The 20,941-nt window shown below is 48.4% G+C and overlaps 1 protein-coding gene across 6 annotated transcripts in view; it reads right to left on the reverse strand.

The window, feature by feature from the left end:
• LOC143924194 (uncharacterized) overlaps window positions 1-20,941 on the reverse strand; it is a 491,712-nt gene that overhangs the window by 327,110 nt on the left and 143,661 nt on the right. For 2 of the 6 annotated variants that reach the window (XM_077448345.1, XM_077448343.1), the window contains exon 1: window positions 3,764-3,914. The exons of 3 other annotated variants lie outside the window; for them this stretch is intronic. In XM_077448345.1, the coding sequence (XP_077304471.1) occupies window positions 3,764-3,828 (65 nt within the window). In that variant the 5' untranslated portion in view covers window positions 3,829-3,914. Of the gene's footprint in view, window positions 1-3,763; window positions 3,915-20,941 lie in introns of those variants that run through there. One more of the 6 variants, XM_077448347.1, reaches the window with a different exon arrangement.

Here is a 20,941-nt window from a genome sequence, read left to right on the forward strand (position 1 = left end):
GCTAACCCTAACTGCCCTAACAGTTATTACAGTCACAAATGACACCAATGCAAAAAAAAAAAAAAATGCAATTGGTGTCACTGTGACTGGGGGGGCAGGGGTAATTGGGGGGTGATCGGGGGGTAAAGGGGGGGGTGTGAGTGTGCCTGGCATGTTCTACTGTGAAGTGTCGTGTTGGTGCAACTCACCGATCCTCTCTCCTCGGTGCCGGTACGAAAAATACCGACACGGAGGAGAGATTACATCACTTCCTCTCCTGTGTTTACATTACAGGAGAGGAAGTGATGCAATGCTTCACTCCCATTCGTCAGGAGTGATCGCGAGGGGGTGGCCATGAATGAATGGCCGCCCCCCTCATCCCGGATCGCTCCTGCATGGATACCGACCGCCGCTGGCACCGGGGGGGGGCCCGATCGGGCCCCCCACCCGCGGGAAGGCAGGGACGTACAGGTACGCCCATATGCCTGCCCGTGCCATTCTGTCGACGTACATCGTCGTGCGGCGGTCGGCAAGTGGTTAAGTCAATATGTATTTTTCTACATATTTTTGGGGGAAAAAAAGCAATCAGCGTATATTGATTGGTTTGCCAAAAGTTATAGCATCTACAAAATAGGGGATAGTTTTATGGCATTTTTATTATTAATTTTTTTTAGTAGTAATGGCGGCAATCTGCGATTTTTATCATGACTGCGACATGATGGCGGATACATTGGACACTTTTGACACTGTTTTGGGACCATTGTCATTTATACAGTGCTATAAAAATGTACTGATTGCTGTGTAAAGGACACTGGCAGGGAAGGGGTTAACCACTAGGGGGCAATGAAGGGGTTAAGTGTGTCCTAGAGAGTGATTCTAATTGTGGGGGGGGGGGGGGCTACCTCAGACATGACAGGGAGCAGTAGATCTCTGTCATTACACAAGGGAGAATGGGGAAATGCCTTGTTTACATAGTTAATATCAAGTTACTGGGACCCGCGGGCACGATCAGGAAAAAAAAATTGCAGAATTAGCCTGCAATAGAAAATGAAAAAAACTGTGTGGGAGCCCCCCCCCCCCTCCACCCCTTAATCCATAGCAGGCCTTTTTGCTGCAGCAGGTTCTATACACAGTACAGATGTGGCACTTTACAGGCAGACTGATGGGGCCCCCAGGCACTATATTTAAAGGAATTTTTCATTTTTATTGTTTAGCTTCAAGTATCATTAAATCACTGTTTCTGGCTGCTGATCCATGATACCATGGTTAATTTACATGCCTCTGTCATCACACTCTCTGCTCCTAGCCTTTGAGCCTCTCCCTCTCCCCCTCCCCCTCCCTCAATATCTGTCAGTTCTGAAGCCTGTGTGTCAGAGATGATCTCCTCCCCGCCTCTCCCTTTCTACTGCTATTCCCTGTGGCTTGAAAGTAACATTTAAAAATAACTTGCATCCACTCTGTTTTATCAATATGCAAACTACATTTTGTCAATTTTTTTTTTAGATTCTGATGCTAAATACCTTCTTGTACAGCACCAATGTGCAGTCACATGACCTCCCTTTGCTAGCCGGATGATGTCAGAGGGGTATCTCAGCCCCTCCCTCCACATTCCTTTGAGGATGGAAAACAGAGTAGGACATGTGACAGCACAGAGGTTCTGTGAGAAAAAGCATTTTGAATTAAAATAAAATAAAAAACTGACACACAATACTTTGTATCTTGTTAAAACAGAGGGGATGGCAGTTATTGAGGACTATGACTTTACAACCACTTTAAGAATAAGGACATATTAAATAAAGGTGTACAAAGACATAGTAGAGAATTTTACTGATAACCCTCCAGCATCTTTAAGGCAAAGTAAGCAAGCATGTAAGGTTTGGGTGAATTTGTCTGTGCATGTAAACAGAGAGAGGAGGGGAAGAATCAGAGTACAGCAGGCAAAAACCAGCAATGTTGCTTATTTCAGGAAAGATTGAGGGATGACAGAATCCAGGATTGGTTCCATCCAGCCATCCAGTCAATGCTCATAATTGTGGCCAACATCCTACACCCATACATTAATTTCCTAGCGCTTAATTTGGCTATCTACAAGACAGAACCAATAAACAATTTCTACCACACATTTGCAAAATTTGCGACGCAACACTGCAAAAGGTAGTTGTTCTCATAGATTTGAGGTCATCACTAAATCTGAAAACTGACAAAAACTATCCAGATCGAGCAACGTTTATCTGTGATGGATTTAGGTATGTGTCAGCAGGTTTTGAGTCTGTGTCAATGGCATCAGTGTGGCATCAGTTCAGTTTCAGAATTTACTGACAGGTGCATTTGACCTGCAGTTAACCTGCTTCTGACCTGCATCTGGCTTGCTTCCAAAGGGTTTTGCATTCCTGCAGGCTTATATGGGAGAAATGCAAAACCCACTTGAACTGAACAGAAGCCCCAACAAAGGACCTTAGTGTCAGCCAAAGACCTGATGTTTTACTACCTAACCCCAAGAATGGTTACGAGGCCATAGGAGAATACATACTATTATGTTAAATGGACACACTTTTATAGAAGATGTCAGCTAAATACAAATTCTGTGGGAAAATAATAAATGCTAGAATTGGAATATTTGAAAATATTAATAATAACAGCACAGACTGAGAATATTTGAACTAATAGTTCCAATAAAAAGAAAAGGATGGCATTACAGATGTTCTGATGTATTCTTTTAATACATGATAGATTTGTGAAACTATGAAAATAATTTGTCATTTTGCTCTATTTTTATCACCCGCTTGAGGCATTATATTTAGCCATATATCATATACATATAATTTATTATACATTTCAGCATGTAGGGGATTGTGCATATATGTTACCATGCTTTATTAGACAGAAAAAAAATATTACTAGTATTGCTAGTGGAATTGTTCTGATAGGTTGTTTTTAGCTCTACGTTTTTAATTCATTATTTAATTTTAAATTTTTTTCACCTTTTATTACTATTTGTTACGCTTACCATTTTCTACAAACAAATTATATATTTATTTTTTTCATTTATATGGTTACTATAAAAAGACAGGAAATCAATAATTATTTAAAAGTCTCCTAATTAGAGGGCACATGCACCCAAAAGAGAATTATAGTTTGCTTCTTATAAGTCTTATGCCACGTACACACGATCGGAATTCTCATCGGAAAAAACTCTGATGGTTTTCCCAATGGAATTCCGACGGAATTCGGCTCAAGCTGTCTTGCCTACACACGGTCACATCAAATTCTGATCGTTTATAACGCAGTGACGTACAACACGTACGATGGGACTAGAAAAAGGAAGTTCAATAGCCAGTAGCCAATAGCTTCTGTCTCATAGTTGAATCTGAGCATGCATGATTTTTGGCGTGTCGGAATTGCATACACACGATCGGAATTACCGATAGAAAGTTTTTCCGTCTGGAAAATTGAGAACATGCTATCAATTTTTGGCTGGCGGAAATTCAGACAGCTAAATTCTGATGGAGCATACACACGGTCGCATTTTCCGATGAAAAGCTCTCATCTGTCTTTTTCTGGCCGGAATTTCGATCGTGTGTACGCAGCATTAGATATTCCTACAGTATTATCTTGCTGCCATATTTCCTGGCTCTGTGCCTGTCCACTTGGGAATTTTGAGTGCTCTCCACCCCCTTTGTGTGTTCTACACCCCCTGTTACATTCCCAGCAATATAAATAAAAATCTAATAGTGCTAGAGCCTCTTATAAAAGTATTATATGATATCATATGTGCATATCTCACCTGAGATCAGTTATGCTGTAATGTCCAGCTTGTTGACAGAATTGATCCTCGGCACTGTACCCCATGATGTGGTATTTCTAGGGCTCACACTTTATGAAAAGCAATCTGTACAGGACATAAACCTGACTGTTCACTACAAGAACAGGCTGAATGTTTTCTTCCTGTCACCTAGGAGCTGCAGGGCAGGGCTGACGGCCAGCAATCTTAAACTGGTATTCAGCATAGCCTCTATAACTTGTATGCAAAGCCAGCAAAGGATCATAAGCTATTGACAGCAGTGGGCCATGTATATTTATTAAAATGAAAAACATTGGATTTGTTTATTGCATGTCTATGTACAGTTTTTGTTCTATTGTATATCTATTGCACTGTATGCATAATTACATTTATAAAAACATAATAGTCAGTCCTATATATCTTTTACATAGCCGGTATAACAATAAAATCAAAACTTAATACAATAGGCATTGCAGAACAACGATTAGATAGATTATATAGTAGATAGATAGATAGATAGATAGATAGATAGATAGATAGATAGATAGATAGATAGATAGATAGATAGATAGATAGATAGATAGATAGATAGATAGATAGATAGATAGAGTAGGGTTTATGCACACTGGACACTTCTCATGCTGCGTACACACGACCGGACTTTTCGACGGACTAGGTCCGATGGTCTTCCCGACGGACTTTCAGCGGAGTTCCGACTGACTTTCCAAACAAAAAGACTTGGCCAACACACAAGCACATGACTGTGGTATACCAGATAGGCTGCTTCCATAACCCCAACCTTACCTATACCCCATTAACTTGAGACCACACCGGTTGGAGTAAGAAAAGGCCGTAGCAGCCTACTTTATTATTTGTAAACAAAATAAACGATTAAATTCCAATATGAACAACTCTGTATGAAAATATGTACTCTCAATAATATAAAATTATAACAATAACAAACAATATCCCAATATAACTTCTGAATAGCAACCACTGCATGGCATTGGTCTGTGCAGGCAATTATCACCAAAAACATTTGAACCCATGACCAACTTGACACTGTGGTCCCTCTCCAAGCGTAATAATAGGCCTCAAGCCGACAAGCAGGCTCAAAGACAAACGCTGTCCGCAGTGCCCCCATAACCCTTTCCTTCTAACCTCAGTTATCCGGAAACCACCATCAGGATCCCATTCAGCGATAGTTCCTGACCCATTTTGCCATATCTCCTTCGCCTGCACAGACCAAAAACCCGCCAGCCTGCCACGACATCCACCGTCCAGAAACCTGTCAGAAGAAAAAGATGCCAACAACCCCCGTACAATCAAAAACAAAACCAACAACCTCTAACCGTTGGGAGGGAGGGTGGGAACTTTCTCCTCCGTCTTCTGTTAACTCCCAGCATGCCCCAGGTGACTATATTGACTCTTTCCTAACCCCGCCCCCTCGGCACCCTAGTCCTTCCCTAATTCTTTCCTCTGCTCTACTGTTAACCCCGTCATGTCCGCCCTGCACTTATCGCTTTTGGATGTCAGCTCCGGGCTCTCTTGACTGTGGTATACCAGATAGGCTGCTTCCATAACCCCAACCTTACCTATACCCCATTAACTTGAGACCACACCGGTTGGAGTAGGAAAAGGCCGTAGCAGCCTACTTTATTATTTGTAAACAAAATAAACGATTAAATTCCAATATGAACAACTCTGTATGAAAATATGTACTCTCAATAATATAAAATTATAACAATAACAAACAATATCCCAATATAACTTCTGAATAGCAACCACTGCATGGCATTGGTCTGTGCAGGCAATTATCACCAAAAACATTTGAACCCATGACCAACTTGACACTGCGGTCCCTCTCCAAGCGTAATAATAGGCCTCAAGCCGACAAGCAGGCTCAAAGACAAACGCTGTCCGCAGTGCCCCCATAACCCTTTCCTTCTAACCTCAGTTATCCGGAAACCACCATCAGGATCCCATTCAGCGATAGTTCCTGACCCATTTTGCCATATCTCCTTCGCCTGCACAGACCAAAAACCCGCCACCGCATGCGGAAGTAACCCACTTACTGCTGCATGCCCCTCCACACCCGAAGTGCTCGCTCAATACCATCCTGGATCCCAAGAGTCCACAGGTCAATGCCCACGTCATTCAAGTGAACTCCATCCTTTCGCAAGTATCTCCAAGTCTCAAACTCGAGTTCCAAGTGTCTAATGGCCAACCCCCGATTCTGAACCATGAAGTTACTGACCGCCCTATTAACCTTCCTCCTGGCTCTATTCACCCCCTCAACTGACCTGGCCATCCGCCACGTGGTGCGGGCCACCATGTCCGACCAAACTATGACCATGTTTGGAAAATCCATGCTGAGACGCCACACGTCAAACTGAATATCCCGCGTAAGGTCAATCATAGTCTTACAGCCCAGGTCATTACCACCCGCATGGATCACCAGGACATCTGGGGGCCTGTCCCTCTGTGCAAAACGATGAACCTCCCCCACCAACCTGCCCCATAACATTCCTGGGAAACCAAACCACTTGATACAGACCACACTTTTAGCAAAACCTAAACGTCTGCCTCCCCTCCTAGCATCACCCCGTCGTGCCCCCCAGCACACATAGGAATGGCCCATTATCCAGACCAATCCTTTTGCCGTACCTGAAACAGAAGAAAACAGGAAAAAACAGCCATGAACACCACCGTACAGTAACAGCATAACATGAAACCAACACCTTCCAACCAACCCCTTCCCCTGTTAACCTGCCGCAAAACCCCGAAACCAACTATCCAGCCCAGGATCACCGTCCCTTCCCACCGCCTTTTTTTTTTTTTTTTTGGAAATATAGACCAAAGCTAACCAACTGAGCACCGATCACCATGAGGTGGCCCAACGCCCCCACATGCACCCAAACCAGTCGCCTGAACCCCCCCCCCCCCCGGGTGGGATGCAAGCCCCCAGTAGACCACCGCACTATGAGTCCTGTCAGGGCACCACCCCGCCCCGCCCCCTCAAACAGCATCCTGTTTAACAGGCGTATCAAAAGCTAAATCCCACAACCACAGAGGGCAGGGAGTCCCAAACCTTTCCGCCCCCGGTACCAACTCCCGGAACCGCTCCCACTGGAACCTGGACAGCGCATCCGCCACCACGTTCTCCACGCCCGGAAGATGCACTGCGTGAATGAACACATTCAACTGCAGGCACCGCAACACCAGGTGACGCAGCAACCGAATGACAGGGGGAGAAGAGGTCGTATGACGATTAATGACCTGCACAACCCCCATGTTATCCCCGTGAAAACGCACCTTCCGATCCCTGAAGGAGGCGCCCCACAGCTCCACCGCCAGAACCACTGGAAACAACTCCAGCAGCACCAGATTCGACGTGTACCCTGCCGCCACCCATGATTGCGGCCAAGGACCCGCGCTCCATCGGCCCTGAAAAAACGCCCCAAATCCAAAAGCCCCAGCCGCATCGGTGAACAATTCCAGGTCAAAGTTGCTGACCGGCCCCGACATCCACATCGCCCGCCCATTGAACGACTCCAAAAAAGTCTGCCAGACCTTCAAGTCTGCCTTATGCGATCTCACTAATCGCACAAAATGCGTAGGGGACCTGACACCCGCCGTGCTGGCTGCCAACCTGCGGTTGAAAACCCGCCCCATCGGTAAAATCCGACAGGCAAAATTGAGTTTGCCTAGGACCGATTGCAATTTTCGCAGCTGAACCTTCCGAACCCCCAACAACTCTGTTATCTCCCGCCGCAAGTCCGCCAACTTGTCTTCAGGCAACCGGCACTCCATGGCCTCGGAATCCAAGACAATTCCCAGAAACACGATGACCGTGCGAGGTCCCTCAGTTTTGTCCGGTGCCAAAGGAATGCCAAATATCTCCGCAATATGCTGCAGCGTCGCCAGCAATATCGCGCAAACCTTGGAAGCTGGAGGCCCAATGCATAGAAAATCGTCAAGGTAGTGAATGATCGAATTCACCCTCGACACATCCCTCACCACCCATTCAATGAACGAGCTAAATTGTTCAAACACCGCACAGGAGATTGAACAGCCCATCGGTAAGCACTGGTCTACATAGAAACCATCCTCCCAATGACACCCCAACAAACGAAAACTATCTGGATGCACCGGCAATAAACGAAAGGCCGATTCCACGTCCGCTTTGGCCAGTAACGTCCCATTTCCATATCTGCGCACCCAATTCACCGCCGCGTCAAACGACGTGTATGACACGGAGCAAACTTCTTGATCGATCCCATCATTCACCGACCCGCCCTTCGGAAAGGAAAGGTGGTGAATAAGCCTAAACTTGAGGGGTCTCCTTTTTGGGCACCACACCCAACGGAGAGACCACCAAGTCGTCCAAAGGAGGCACAGGGAAAGGGCCACACATCCTACCCAACGCCACCTCCTTCCGCAGTTTCTCAGAAACCACCTCCAGATGTTGCAGGGCCGATTTCAAATTGGGTGCCAACAGTGGAATCACCGTCAATGCGCAAGGAATCCTAAAGCCATCCGTGAACCCATCCTCTAGAAGCTTCGCTGCACTCCTGTCCGGATACCTACCGAGAAACGGCCGCATCCTTGCCACCATCACCGGAGTCCTCCCTCTTGTTGCCAACATCCCCCGGTCGGCCCTACCCTTGCTTAAAGCATCTGGAGGCAGGGTGAGCTCCGCCGCAGCCCGAACACTCGTGCTTGAACCGGCAACCAGTGCCGAACTTACAGGCACCAGAGTTGTACTGCCAACACACCCCTTTCTTATTTCCGGCCGGTTGTCCTGGGGCCGACGGTCCACCGGCCCCCCCCTGAAAAAACTGCCCCGGGGCCCTCGCCGTCGTCATCAAACGCATCCACAAGCTGATGTCCTTGTGGTCCCATCGCAGGTCCGGCCTTACCGCTCTCCGCTGTCTGAACTGTTCGTCATAGCGCAACCACGCAGTTCCGCCGTACACCCGGTAAGCCTCCCCAATCGAATCCTGGTAACAAAACAAAGCCGAACAATATTCGGAGTGTTTTTCCCCTATGACACTGGCCATAATGGCAAATGCCTGTAACCAATTCGCAAACGTCCTCGGAATTAATCGATACCGATGGCTTTTCCTCATCCTCCTTCTTGGAATCGTCAGGCTTCACCCTATCCAAGTTGAACTTCTCCAGCGGCAACAACGAGAAGATCTCCACATACTCACCCTTCCACAGCTTCTCCTGGACCTCCTGCTTTAGATGAGCCCCTAACGGTCCCTCGTAACAAACGTAGACCTCACACCTCGCCGCGTCTGCCAGCCTAGTAATGTCCTGCCTCACCCCTTTTTCAATAGACGCCGCCACCGGTTCGCCCGCCGGAACCACACTCTTGTCACTCCCCCCAGCGCCCACAACCGGCCCCCCAACCACAGGTCCCGGAACAGGCCGAGCCGCAGCAACGCTCGCCTCCGCCATACCGCCCCCTGGGGGCACCCATGCCGCCCCCGGCCCCACAGGTGCCGTAACCCCCCACTCAAACTGACACACCAGTTCTTTCAAACCCACCAAAAAACCTTGCAAGTCCTTAGAAACCCCAGACCCCAAACCCTGGCTAAGCCCCCCCCCCACCGTCCCCCTGCTGCAAATTACCTGACGTACCCAATCCTGATAAAGAAGCAGGTGACTTACCGGGCTGCACAGGAGACGCCCCATCAGCCAATCGCCCATTCACTCCAGACTTCCTCCCGACGCCAGGAAGGGCCGCATCGTCCACCGCATCCGATTCTTCCATGGCTCCCAGCTCTCGCTCCACCTCCTCCGATGATGAGGACCCGCCAGATCGCTCTCCTCTGGCTGCCGCTGTGCTTGCTGCCATCCGCACCCTTCTGCGCTCCGCGTGACCGGCCTCCGACTTCCGCTTGGCCTTGCCCCGACCGGCGTACGCCCCCACAGTCCCGCAGTCTTCCGCCACGCTCCTTGTGACCCTGAGCAGCCCCGTCCCAGACTGCTGCGATCCCCTGCCGCGGCTGTGGCTGGCCCGGGGATAGCAGACATCCAATGTCCCCCCCAGCCCCCCCACTGCTCAGCTCCGCTCCAGGGGCGGGGCCAGCGCTCCGAAATGCCTCCCTAAAGTGTTCCCCTGCCGTCACCACCGCAGGCCCGGGAACCACCGCTCTCCCTTGTTTGCTGGCTGCTCGCTGCTCCTCTAATGGGGGGTGGCCCGCGCTGAGAAGGGGCTCCAAAGCACAGTCCCTTGCCGACAAGTAAGCAGGCCTGGGGACATCAGCTCTCCCCCTCGTGACTCTTGCTCTCTGCTCCGTTCTGGGGGCGGGGCCAGCGCTCACTGAAGCTGTTCTCCTGGCAGTGCTGTGTTCCATCCCCATCCCCCTGAGCCTCCCCCGCGTGGCAGATGCAGGCCGTGTAGAGCCCTGTCCCGGGAGACCCAAGCTGCCTGTAGCCAGTCCAGTCCCAGGGGGTGCCGCCGATCGTCCCGCCAGTCCGCCGCCCCCGCCCGCCGCCCCCCCCCCCTGTCTGTCGGGCGAAAACCGCTCCGGCGGCCGGGAACGCCGCGCCCGCGTGCTCACACCGGTCCCCCCAGCATTCACAGGCTCCGGCCGTGTCACTAAACCCCCCAAGGAATCCACCAGCCAGTCCTCACCCCGGACCGCCACCTGCTCCCTCAGCTGCATCAGAAGCCTCTCCACCGTGTCCATGCTGAACTTTCTCCTCCGTCTTCTGTTCAACTTTCTCCTCCGTCTTCTGTTAACTCCCAGCATGCCCCAGGAGACTATATTGACTCTTTCCTAACCCCGCCCCCTCGGCACCCTAGTCCTTCCCTAATTCTTTCCTCTGCTCTACTGTTAACCCCGTCATGTCCGCCCTGCACTTATCGCTTTTGGCTGTCAGCTCCGGGCTCTCTCCAAAGTCTGATGGATTTGAACGTGATGACATACGACTGGACTAGAATAAGGAAGTTCATAGCCAGTAGCCAATCGCTGCCCTATCGTCGGTTTTCATCTGTCGGACTAGTATACAGACGAACTGACTTTTTGACCGGACTCGAGTCCGTCGGAAAGATTTGAAACATGTTTTAAATCTAAAGTCCGTCTGATTTTTAGACAGCAAAGGTCCAATGAAACCCACACACAAACGACTTGTCCGGCAGATTCGTTCCGTCGGACCTAGTCCGTTGAAAAGTCCGGTCATATGTACGCGGCATTAGATGCCTTTCTCCTGGCAGCAAAAAAATGCTTGACACTGGTAAATGTGTGTATCGCATTTACCTGTATTTACCAGTGTCAAGCACTTGGGTGTTAATTAATTTCCCTGGCCAGAATAATAATGTAAATAATAATGTAAATGTGCGTTAAAGCTTTTTTTCAGCGTTTCAGCGCCAAGTGTTTTTCTGCCAAATCTCTCCTCTCGTGAACAAGATTCTTCTGCTTTCAGGAGAGCAACTTTTACTGCCTCTACGAACTCCAAAACTCTGGTAAAAGCTTATGTGTGCATGGACAGTGAGATTGAGTTCTTTTCAGGGGCTTTTGCAAAAAACGCCAAAGGCTTCAAAAATTTTAGTCTGGGAGTGGCATATACTGTATAACCCTTGTATTTTATACATGCTTTATTTTTTGCAATCATATATCTAATTGCAGAGAGTTTCTGCTGGTCTCTAGGACATTTTATCCATGCAGAACGGATGACTAGCAAGAAAATAAGTTAGGGAGCACACATGTTGCAGTGGCTCTACAGAGAAACCACTAATGATAGAAGCCACCACCACAAGGGAAGTTGTGAAAGGGGCTGATATTAACATGCAGTAGAAAAGCATACAGGCATACCCCACTTTATGAACACTCAGGCTACTTTAAGACTTGGGCATTGTGGGTGTCGGCGGTAAAGCTGCGATATATTTAGCGATGCTTTACCGTCATTTTAGCGGGTGAAAAAGGGTTAAAACCGCTCACATATCACCGCTGCAGTGGTTTAGCGGCGCTGCCCCATTGTTTTCAATGGGAAGGGGTGCTTCAGGAGCGGTGAATACTCCGTCCTGCAAGCGCACAGACCGTCCTGCAAGTGCACAGCTCCAGTGTGAAAGTCCTCAGTAGAAAGTAGACTCTCTTTACATACACTCGTGAGTACAGACTTACACACAAGTGTACAAAAAGTGCCCCACAAGTACAAACATTCCCGTGCCGTGCAGCCGCAGTAGAAGGAATTGAAGCTCTGAGCATGCAGCCTTCCCTGTTCCAGTGTGCTCTTCCTGTGCATATCCTATGCACTTCCCCACCTCCGGCGACATCACATCCGAAAGGTGGTTTTATGGCTTCCCTGTCAGCCACAAAACGCCATCCGGTCTGTCCACAGCACCAGTGTTCTCTGTGCACAGCGCAATGTCCAGGGGATGGATTGGAGTGCCCCCCCTTGCATCAGATGAGCACCAGTGTCCTCTGTGCACAGAGCAATGTCCAGGGGATGGATTGGAGTGCCCCCCCCTTGCATCAGATGAGCCTATTTACATTTTCTTCTTGTGAGTGTTCCCCTGACACCCCCACTACGGCCCCCGGCACCCACTCTACAGCCCCCGATGCCCCCCTACAACCCCTGATGCCCCACTACAGCCCCTGAAGAACCTGACACCCCCAGTACAGCCCCTGACATGCCCACTACAGCCCCTGACACTCACAATGCAGCCTAGAAGTGAAAAAAGGTATTGCTTCCCTTTAAGTACATGTTCATTTTACATACATGCTCTGGTCCAATTGTGTACTATGTGGCTATGTTTTTTTTTTTAAATACCAGGTTTAGTTCACATCAATGCATTGCGTGTATATGTGCAAAGTTGCACGTTTTTCGGCAGTGTATAAAAATGCCTGGCCCTTTGCAGAAATTAAGCGTGCCATTAAATCTAACTGACACCCTTGTGCATATTGCTAACTTACACTAGTTCTCGTGCTCCAAAATGCATGGTACCACAGTACAATTTTTTTTTTTTATTTGTGCCAGAGACTTCTTTTGCAGAATCTTGCATCTTTATGCACTTGAAAAAACAGAGGTCTTCACAAGGCCACACAGAAATTAACTGTTTTCTATGTATTCCACATTCACACTACAATGGTGAGGTGTGGAAAAAAGTAAACAGTACCTTGCCCTTGAAGGGTAAGCTGTGACCCATCAAAATATAGGTAATAAAAAGATATGATTGATTCCTGTGAAAAGAAAACTTGGAGTGCCCGTTTCAATTGGACATTGTATGCTTATTTATATGTATTGAGCACCCAGGACATTACCTGTTGTAAGGGATCAGAGGGGTGAACAGCCGAATTAGAGACAGTCCAGTAAAGTAAAAGATGCTTTACTCAGCAAAAAGGCAGAACAAACAAAAGAAACAACAGGCTTGTTTTGAAATATAGTCACACACATGGGTACAGTTCAGTTTCTGCAGAAGACAGGCTTACAGGCAATAGTTCCAGGGCTGGATTAACATAGGGGCTATTGGAGCTGCAGCTCCAAGCCCCTTACCTTAAGATAGGCCCATTTGCCAAAAAAAAAAAAAATTGGGGCTCATTTATGGTTCCAGGGACAGCCTGTCAGAAGCTATATACAGAGTGGGCAGTTTAAATGCAAGCTGGCACACTCTGTTTGCAGCAGACTGAGAGGATGAGCTCACAGTGCCTATAATAATTATTTGTATATTTCTTACTTATGGTAGTTAACCCCTTGCCACCCGGGCCAATTCTGACACTTCTCTCCTACATGTAAAAATTATAGATTTTTTTTCTAGAAAAGTACTCAGAACCCTCAAACAATATATATATATATATATATATATATATATATATATATATATATATATATATATTATTTTAGCAGACACCCTAGGGAATAAAATGGCAGTCGTTGCAACTTTTTATATGACATGGTGTATGCGCAGCACTTTTTCAAACGTGTTTTTTTTTTGGAAAGAAACTGTCAGACTGAGCCCTCCAGCGCTGCGCTGTGATAATTATGGTGAGTCCTGCTTCCATCTTCACCTAGTCTTCCTTCTGGGTTCTGTGCCTTTGGTCACTTGCCTTGGCCGAGCTGTGTTGATGTCACACCCACGCATGCTCATGCACATCCTCTCTCTCTCTCTTTCTCATCCTCCATCCCTTACCCCTCATCCCTCTCTCATCCCCTCTCTCTCTGTCTCATTCTCCCTCTCTCTATTTAATGTAATATGTTATAACAAAACATTGTTTGCATTTGTATTTATTTATTTATTTATTTGTTTGTTTTTATAAAAAGCCCCACCAATATCCTCAGCACCAGGCCCACGATGTTCTTAATCTGGCCCTGCCCCCCCTCCCCCCGTTCCAGACACCACAAGCAAAATGGCAAAAGACCCTGGAGAGGGCATTTGCATTCTGATGTACCTTCCCTGGTATATGTACCACTACAAAATTCAATTCCTGTAGGGTGAGAAACCACTGGGTGATTCTGGAGTTCTTACCTTTATTTTGTGCCATCCATGTAAAGGGCGCATGGTCTGACACTAGCTTAAAGGGTGGGCTCAGCAGGTAGTAGCGGAATGTCTTCAAAGCCCATTTTATTCTAAGACACTCCCTTTCTACAATTGAATATTTCTTCTCTATTGGTGAGAGCTTTCGGCTCAAGTACACAACAAAAATAAGTATCTCCCCCAACCATCTGAGGCAGTACTGCACCCAGACCCAACTTTGAAGCAACCGTTTGTACTATAAACTCCTTTTGGAAGTCTGGAGCTACTAGTCCTGGTTCCTGGCACAAAGATTGCTTCAAACGGCAGAACGCTGCTTCTGCTTCAGCACTCCACTGAATAACAGTAGAATTCCTTCCTTTTGTGAGATCTGTTAGAGGCGCTGATAGGCTGGCAAACTTGGGAACAAGCCCTTCTATAATAACCCACAAAACCAAGGAAGGAACACACATGTTTTTTGTGAGTGGGCGGGCCACTTCTGGACGGCAACACCTTGTTTAGTTGGGGTTTAATCACCCCTCTGCCTACTACATACCCCAAATAGCCTCCTCCAGCCCAATCTTACTTTTTTCTGGGTTCACCGTGGGCCCTCTGAAAGGTGGCTGGGGCCCCATGCAGACCAAATGGCTTTCTGGCCTATTTCCATAAGCCCTCTGGAATGGCAAATGCAGTTTTTTCTTTAGCCTCTGGGGAAAGGGGAATCTGACAATATCCCTAGGTCAAGTCAAAAATGGTAATGTATCGGGCCTGTCCTAATCTCTCGTTTTAACTCATCCACCCAGGGCATGGGATACGCATCTGGCTTGGAGCATTTATTTAAGTTACAAAAGTCATTGCAGAACCGCCAGGTTCCATTCGGCTTGGGTACAAGCACTATAGGACTGGACCAGCTACTTGAAGACTCGTCAATGATCCCAAGGTCCAACATACTCTTAAGCTTGGCCGAGACAATAATCCAGTGAGCTTCGGGTATGCACCAGGGTCTGTGATGACATTATGTTCAATTACCAAGGTTAGGCCCGGCAGGTTTGAAAAAACTCCCAGGACTCCTGTTTTTGATAAGGGGAGAGAGCCTCTGCAATCCCCACCTTCTTAATCTGAGCATCAGGATCTTCCTGGATCTTGAGACTGACTGTCAAAACCTCTCTATCTTTCCATGGTTTGACATGGTAAATCTGGTAGGGTTTACATTTGGTGGGCTGACGAACTTTATAGTTAACCTTCCCCACCATCTCAACTATCTCAAAGGGTCCTTGCCACTGGGCAAGAAAATTCTCTCTACAGTAGGCACTAATACCAGCACCCAGATCCCCAGGTTTAAATTCTTGAACCATGGCAGACCAATGGTACACATGATACTGGGCATTTTGGGCAGCCTGCAAATGCTCCATTACTATGGGCATAACTTTGACATTCAATATTGTAGTTGTTAAATGTGTTCCACCACACTGCAATAAAGGGAAGCTTCTTGTTCTCACATCTCCTTCACTATATCCAGTAGTCCACTGGGGTGTCTCCTATAAAGCAACTCAAGGGGCGAGAATCCCATGAAGGCCTGGGGTACCTTTCTTATGGAAAACAAGGGAGGCAACAAGCAATCCCAATCACGACCATCCTCCTCAACCGCTTTTTTTAGCATCCCCTTTAAAGTTTTGTTGAACCGTTCCACTAACCTATCAGTTTGTGGATGATACACCAAAATCTGCAAGTGTTTAATCTTAAACAGTTTACAGAGCTCATCACTTTTGACATAAATGGGGTACCTTGATCCGTCAAGATCTTGGATGGGAGCCCTGTTCTCATAAACATCTGAAACAACTGCCATGCAATGACCTTAGATAAGCAATTTCTTAAAGGGACCGCTTCTATATACCTGGTGACATAGTCAAGGACAACTAAAATGTATTGGTGTCCCCTAACTGACCTGGGTAAGGGGCTCCCAAAGTCCATGGCTATGCGATCAAACGGGACCTTGATAATTGGAAGCGGTACCAACGGACTGTGAAAATGGGGTGTTGGGGCAGTTCTTTGACAGGTAGGACAGGATTCACAGTAGTCTTTAATTTCCCGAAATACACCGGGCCAATAAAAATGCTCTAAAACCAGTTTCTGAGCTTTATCTGCGCCCAGGTGACCCCGACGTACATGACTATGACCCAACTTTCTGCATAGCTGTAGCGCTCGACAGCAGCAGACATCTCATTCAGGTATTGAGACCCGGCATGAGCCACCCATTGGTGGAGCTCCCTGGACAGACAACACAGAAAATGGTCCTGTTAGGGTCCAGGTGTGGAAGCCTGACTTGTAGGAGGAGACCTCTCTTACAACGCTGGTTCAGGAGCCGCTGGAATGGAGACAGCGGTCTCGAGAGCACAGTGGGTAGGAGTGCCTGCTGGATAGGACCGCTGGAGCTGGTAGTAGAGCGGAGGATCCTCTGGAAAGGCTGAGCGACTGGAGGTAGCTGGAAGGCTGAGAAATGCAGACAGTAGCTTCAGAAGCCGATCGCTGAACAGGCAGAAGGCTGGAGCAGAGTCAGACGGTCCGGGTCAAGGTAAGTAGGCAGGTGGCAACAGGAGGCAAGAGGTGTCGGTAAAACTGGCAGAGGTCGGCAACGGAATCGTAGGCAGGAGAGGTAGCGAGGTCAGGCAGGCCGGGTCGGGTTCGGAGAAGGCAGAGAAGTCAAACAGGCCGGGTCGGTAACGGTAGCAGGTAATCAGGTTCAGAATCAGGTATTCAGACACACAGGAGCTGACACGAAACAGCGTGCTTGGGGGACCTTTAAACGTTCAGTGGCGGGAAGTAGCGCACGAACGCCACTCACGACCACGCGAACGAGCGCGCGCACGAACGGTACACGCGACGATGCAAACTAACGTGTAAACGAACGCGCACGCGAACGCGCAGGGAACACGCGTCGACGCCTGTGTGAACACAGCTGTGCCTGTCTATTGCTGGTAAGTTCCTGACATTGCCCCCTCCCAAGGGGCAGCCTCCGGATGCCCAACAGGTCCCTCTTTTCTGGATGGGCAAACAGGTATGCACGAATTAACCGCCTGGCATGGATATTGCTGTCAGGTTCCCAGGAATTGTTCTCCGGCCCAAACCCCTTCCATTTGATCAAAAACTGAATACGTCCCTGTCTTCTTCTGCAATCGAGGATGGCCTCCACCTCGTATTCCTCATTTCCATCCACTAGGATGGGCTCTGGAGGTCTAGTTCCTCTATCAGGAAAAGGATCAGGGACGGCAGGTTTCAGCAGTGACACGTGAAACACAGGGTGAATCCTAAGCGACTCGGGCAGGGTTAACTCATAGGAAACTTCATTAATTTTCCTCTTCACCGGGAATGGTCCCATAAATTTAGGTGCAAGTTTCCTGGAAGGACAAGCCATTTTAATGTTATTGGTAGAAAGCCATACCTGGTCGCCAGGTTGTAGGGTCAGTTCCCCTCTTCTTTTCCGGTCAAAGGCTCTCTTACCGTCTGCCTGGGCCTTAGCCACTGCCTCCTGCAACACCCGGTTATTGTGGCTGAGGAAGTCCACTGTCTCCTGGACCGCTGGAACTGAGGTTAAAAAAGGTTAAATGAAAGCCATAATTGGCGAAAAAAGGGGACTGACCGGTGGCCGAATGACAAGCATTGTTATAGGCAAATTCTGCCAAAGGCAGCAGGGGCACCCAATCATTCTGTACGAATGATGTGAAGCACCTAATATACTGCTCAAGAGTCTGGTTGGTCCTTTCTGTCTGCCCATTAGTTTGGGGATGATAGGCCGAGGACAGGGCCAGCTCAATTTTCAGGATTTCACACAGGGCCCTCCAGTAACGTGAGGTGAACTGCACTCCTCAGTCGGAGACTATATTTGCTGGAATTCCGTGTAGCCTCACAATCTCCTTAATGAATACGTGGGCAGTCTCCACGGCAGATGGGGTCCCTTTTAGGGGTAAGAAATGGGCCATTTTGGATAGCCGGTCTACCACCACAAAGATAGTCGAGCACCCCTCAGAACATGGGAGCTCGACAATGAAGTCCATGCTAATCATTTTCCAGGGTCTGTCGGGCACGGGTAAGGGTTTTAGCAGTCCCCAAGCCTGATTCCTTGGCGTCTTGTTCTGAATACAAACGGGACAGGAGCTGACGTACTTTTCGCAAAAGTCCTTCAGATTGGGCCACCAGAACGTGCGTCGTACGAGCTCAAGGGTCTTACGGACCCCAAAGTGGCCTGCCAGCGGGTGGTCATAAAGAAGGGACAACACTTTGACTCGGACATCTTTGGGGACGAAAACTTGACTTCCCCTCCAGAACAGGCCATCTCTGGACACTAAGGTGATTCCGGGGGGTTTTGAGGAGTCAGAGGATGCTTCCTTGATCAGGGAAAGTAGGTCTGACTGTAAAAGTAAAAAATTTCCGGCAGGCAGGATTGTATCAGGGACAGATGAGTCCTTGGGGTTGTCATACATTCGTGACAGCGCATCTGGTTTCACGTTCTTCGATCCGGGCCGGTACGTGATATGAAAGGAGAAACGTGAGAAGAACAGGGCCCAGCGGGCTTGTCGGGGTCTTAGTCGCTTGGCAGACCTTAGGTACTCTAAGTTCTTGTGATCTGTATATATTAGTACCGGGTGAGCAGCGCCCTCCAAAAGATATCTCCATTCCTCCAAGGCAGCTTTAATAGCAAGCAATTCTCGGTCGCCCACGTCGTAATTTCTCTCTGCGGAAGAAAGTTTCCTGGAGAAGAACCCCACAGGGTGCATTAGGTCCTTGTTGCCTCGACGTTGGGAAATGACCGCTCCTACAGCCACTTCAGAAGCGTCTACTTCGAGGATGAAGGGTAGAGACGGGTCCGGGTGACTGAGAATTGGGGCAGACGTGAAAAGTCTTTTAAGTTCTTCAAAGGCACTCTGGGCCTCCTGAGTCCAGCAGAAGCGAGAGTTCTGTTTGGTCAGTTGCGTGATGGGCGCAATTATAGCTGAAAAGCCTCTTATGAATTTTCTATAGAAATTCGCGAAGCCGATGAAGCGTTGTACGCCCTTCTTATCTGGAGGCGCTGGCCAGTCTAGCACAGCAGACACTTTCTGGGGATCCATCTTGATGCCCGTTGGGGAGATCACTAGTCCCAGGAATCGGATGCTCTGTAACTCGAATTCGCATTTCTCAGCCTTTGCGTAGAGTCGATGTTGGCGAAGACGGTTTAGGACCTTGCGGACATGTTCCCGATGCTGATCGAGGGAGCTGGAAAATATTAAGATGTCGTCCAGGTAGACAATCACAAATACATCAAGGAAATCCCTGAATACGTCATTAATTAGGTGTTGGAACGTGGCCGGGGCGTTGCAGAGCCCGAAGGGCATTACTAGGTATTCATAATGCCCAAATCGGGTCCGGAAGGCTGTCTTCCATTCGTGCCCGGCCTGAATGCGAACTAGGTTATAAGCTCCTCTTAGGTCAAGCTTGGTGAATATGATAGCGGACCTCAGTCTCTGAAAGAGTTCGGGTATCAAAGGTAAGGGGTAGCGGTTCTTAACCGTAATCTTGTTTAACACCCTATAGTCCACACATGGTCGGAGGGTCTGATCTTTCTTGGTGACGAAAAAGATTCCAGCTCCTGCTGGGGAAGTTGAAGGGCGAATGAACCCCTTCTCTAGGTTCTCGTCCAAGTAGGTCTTAAGTGCCCCCTGCTCCTTTTCTGATAGAGGGAAAATGCGTCCGAAAGGGATCTCGGCCCCAGGGAGTAGTTCAATCGGACAATCATAGGGGCGGTGAGGAGGTAGAGTGTCTGCTCCCTTCTTACTGAAAACATCAATAAAGTCGTGGTAATGCTTGGGTACAGTCTGAAGTAGATCTTGGTCAGAGTCTACACATAAAAGGGTGGCAGAAGGTTTGGTGGAGTCTGTTAGGCAGTGCTTCAAACAATAGGAAGAAGGAAACGAGACTTCTCTAGTAACCCAATTGATGTAGGGGTTATGGGCTTGGAGCCAAGGTATGCCCAGAATGATCGGGAACATTGGAGAAGAGATCACATCAAGGGTCAGGAATTCCTTGTGCAGAGAGGAGATGGTGACAGGCAGGGGAAGAGTCTCTTGGATTACCTTCCCAGAACTGATGCTGGACCCATCGGCCAGGAAAACTGAAAGTTCATGAGTCTTGCCTCGTAACGGGATGCCCTGTTGGCCAGCAAAGGTGGAATCAATAAAGCAGCTGCACGCCCCGGAGTCAATGATAGCGTTGACTGTCACCGTCCTTCCTTGGAGCTGTAGTAAAAGAGGAACAGCAAGGTGGGTTGAATTGGCAGACAATGCAGAGAGACTGGCAGAAGCAGGAGATAGACACTTACTTGTCTTGACAGGGCAGTTAAAGACATAGTGGCCCGAACCACCACAGTAGAGGCAGAGATTCTGCTGCCGACGACGTGCGCGTTCCTCCGGGAGTAAAGCAGGGCGCATTAGTCCCAATTGCATGGGCTCTGAGGTGTCAGGAGTCGTACAAGGCGGAATGGAGCTGGTCGGAGGTACATAACGGGAAGCAGGCATTGGGGCTTTTGCTGTCATCCAAACTGGGCGGCCTTGCTGAGCGGAGCGCTCTGATCTTCGCTCCCGGAGACGACGGTCAATCTGGATTGCCAAGGAGATCAGGGCCTCCAGAGTTTCTGGTATGCCAACTCGAGCAAGTTCATCCTTAAGCCCCTCGGATAACCCCAT

The sequence above is a fragment of the Lithobates pipiens genome, unplaced genomic scaffold, assembly GCF_037356315.1.
Source record: "Lithobates pipiens isolate NorthernLeopardFrog02 unplaced genomic scaffold, aLitPip1_a1.2 Scaffold_22, whole genome shotgun sequence".
Lineage (NCBI taxonomy): Eukaryota > Metazoa > Chordata > Amphibia > Anura > Ranidae > Lithobates > Lithobates pipiens.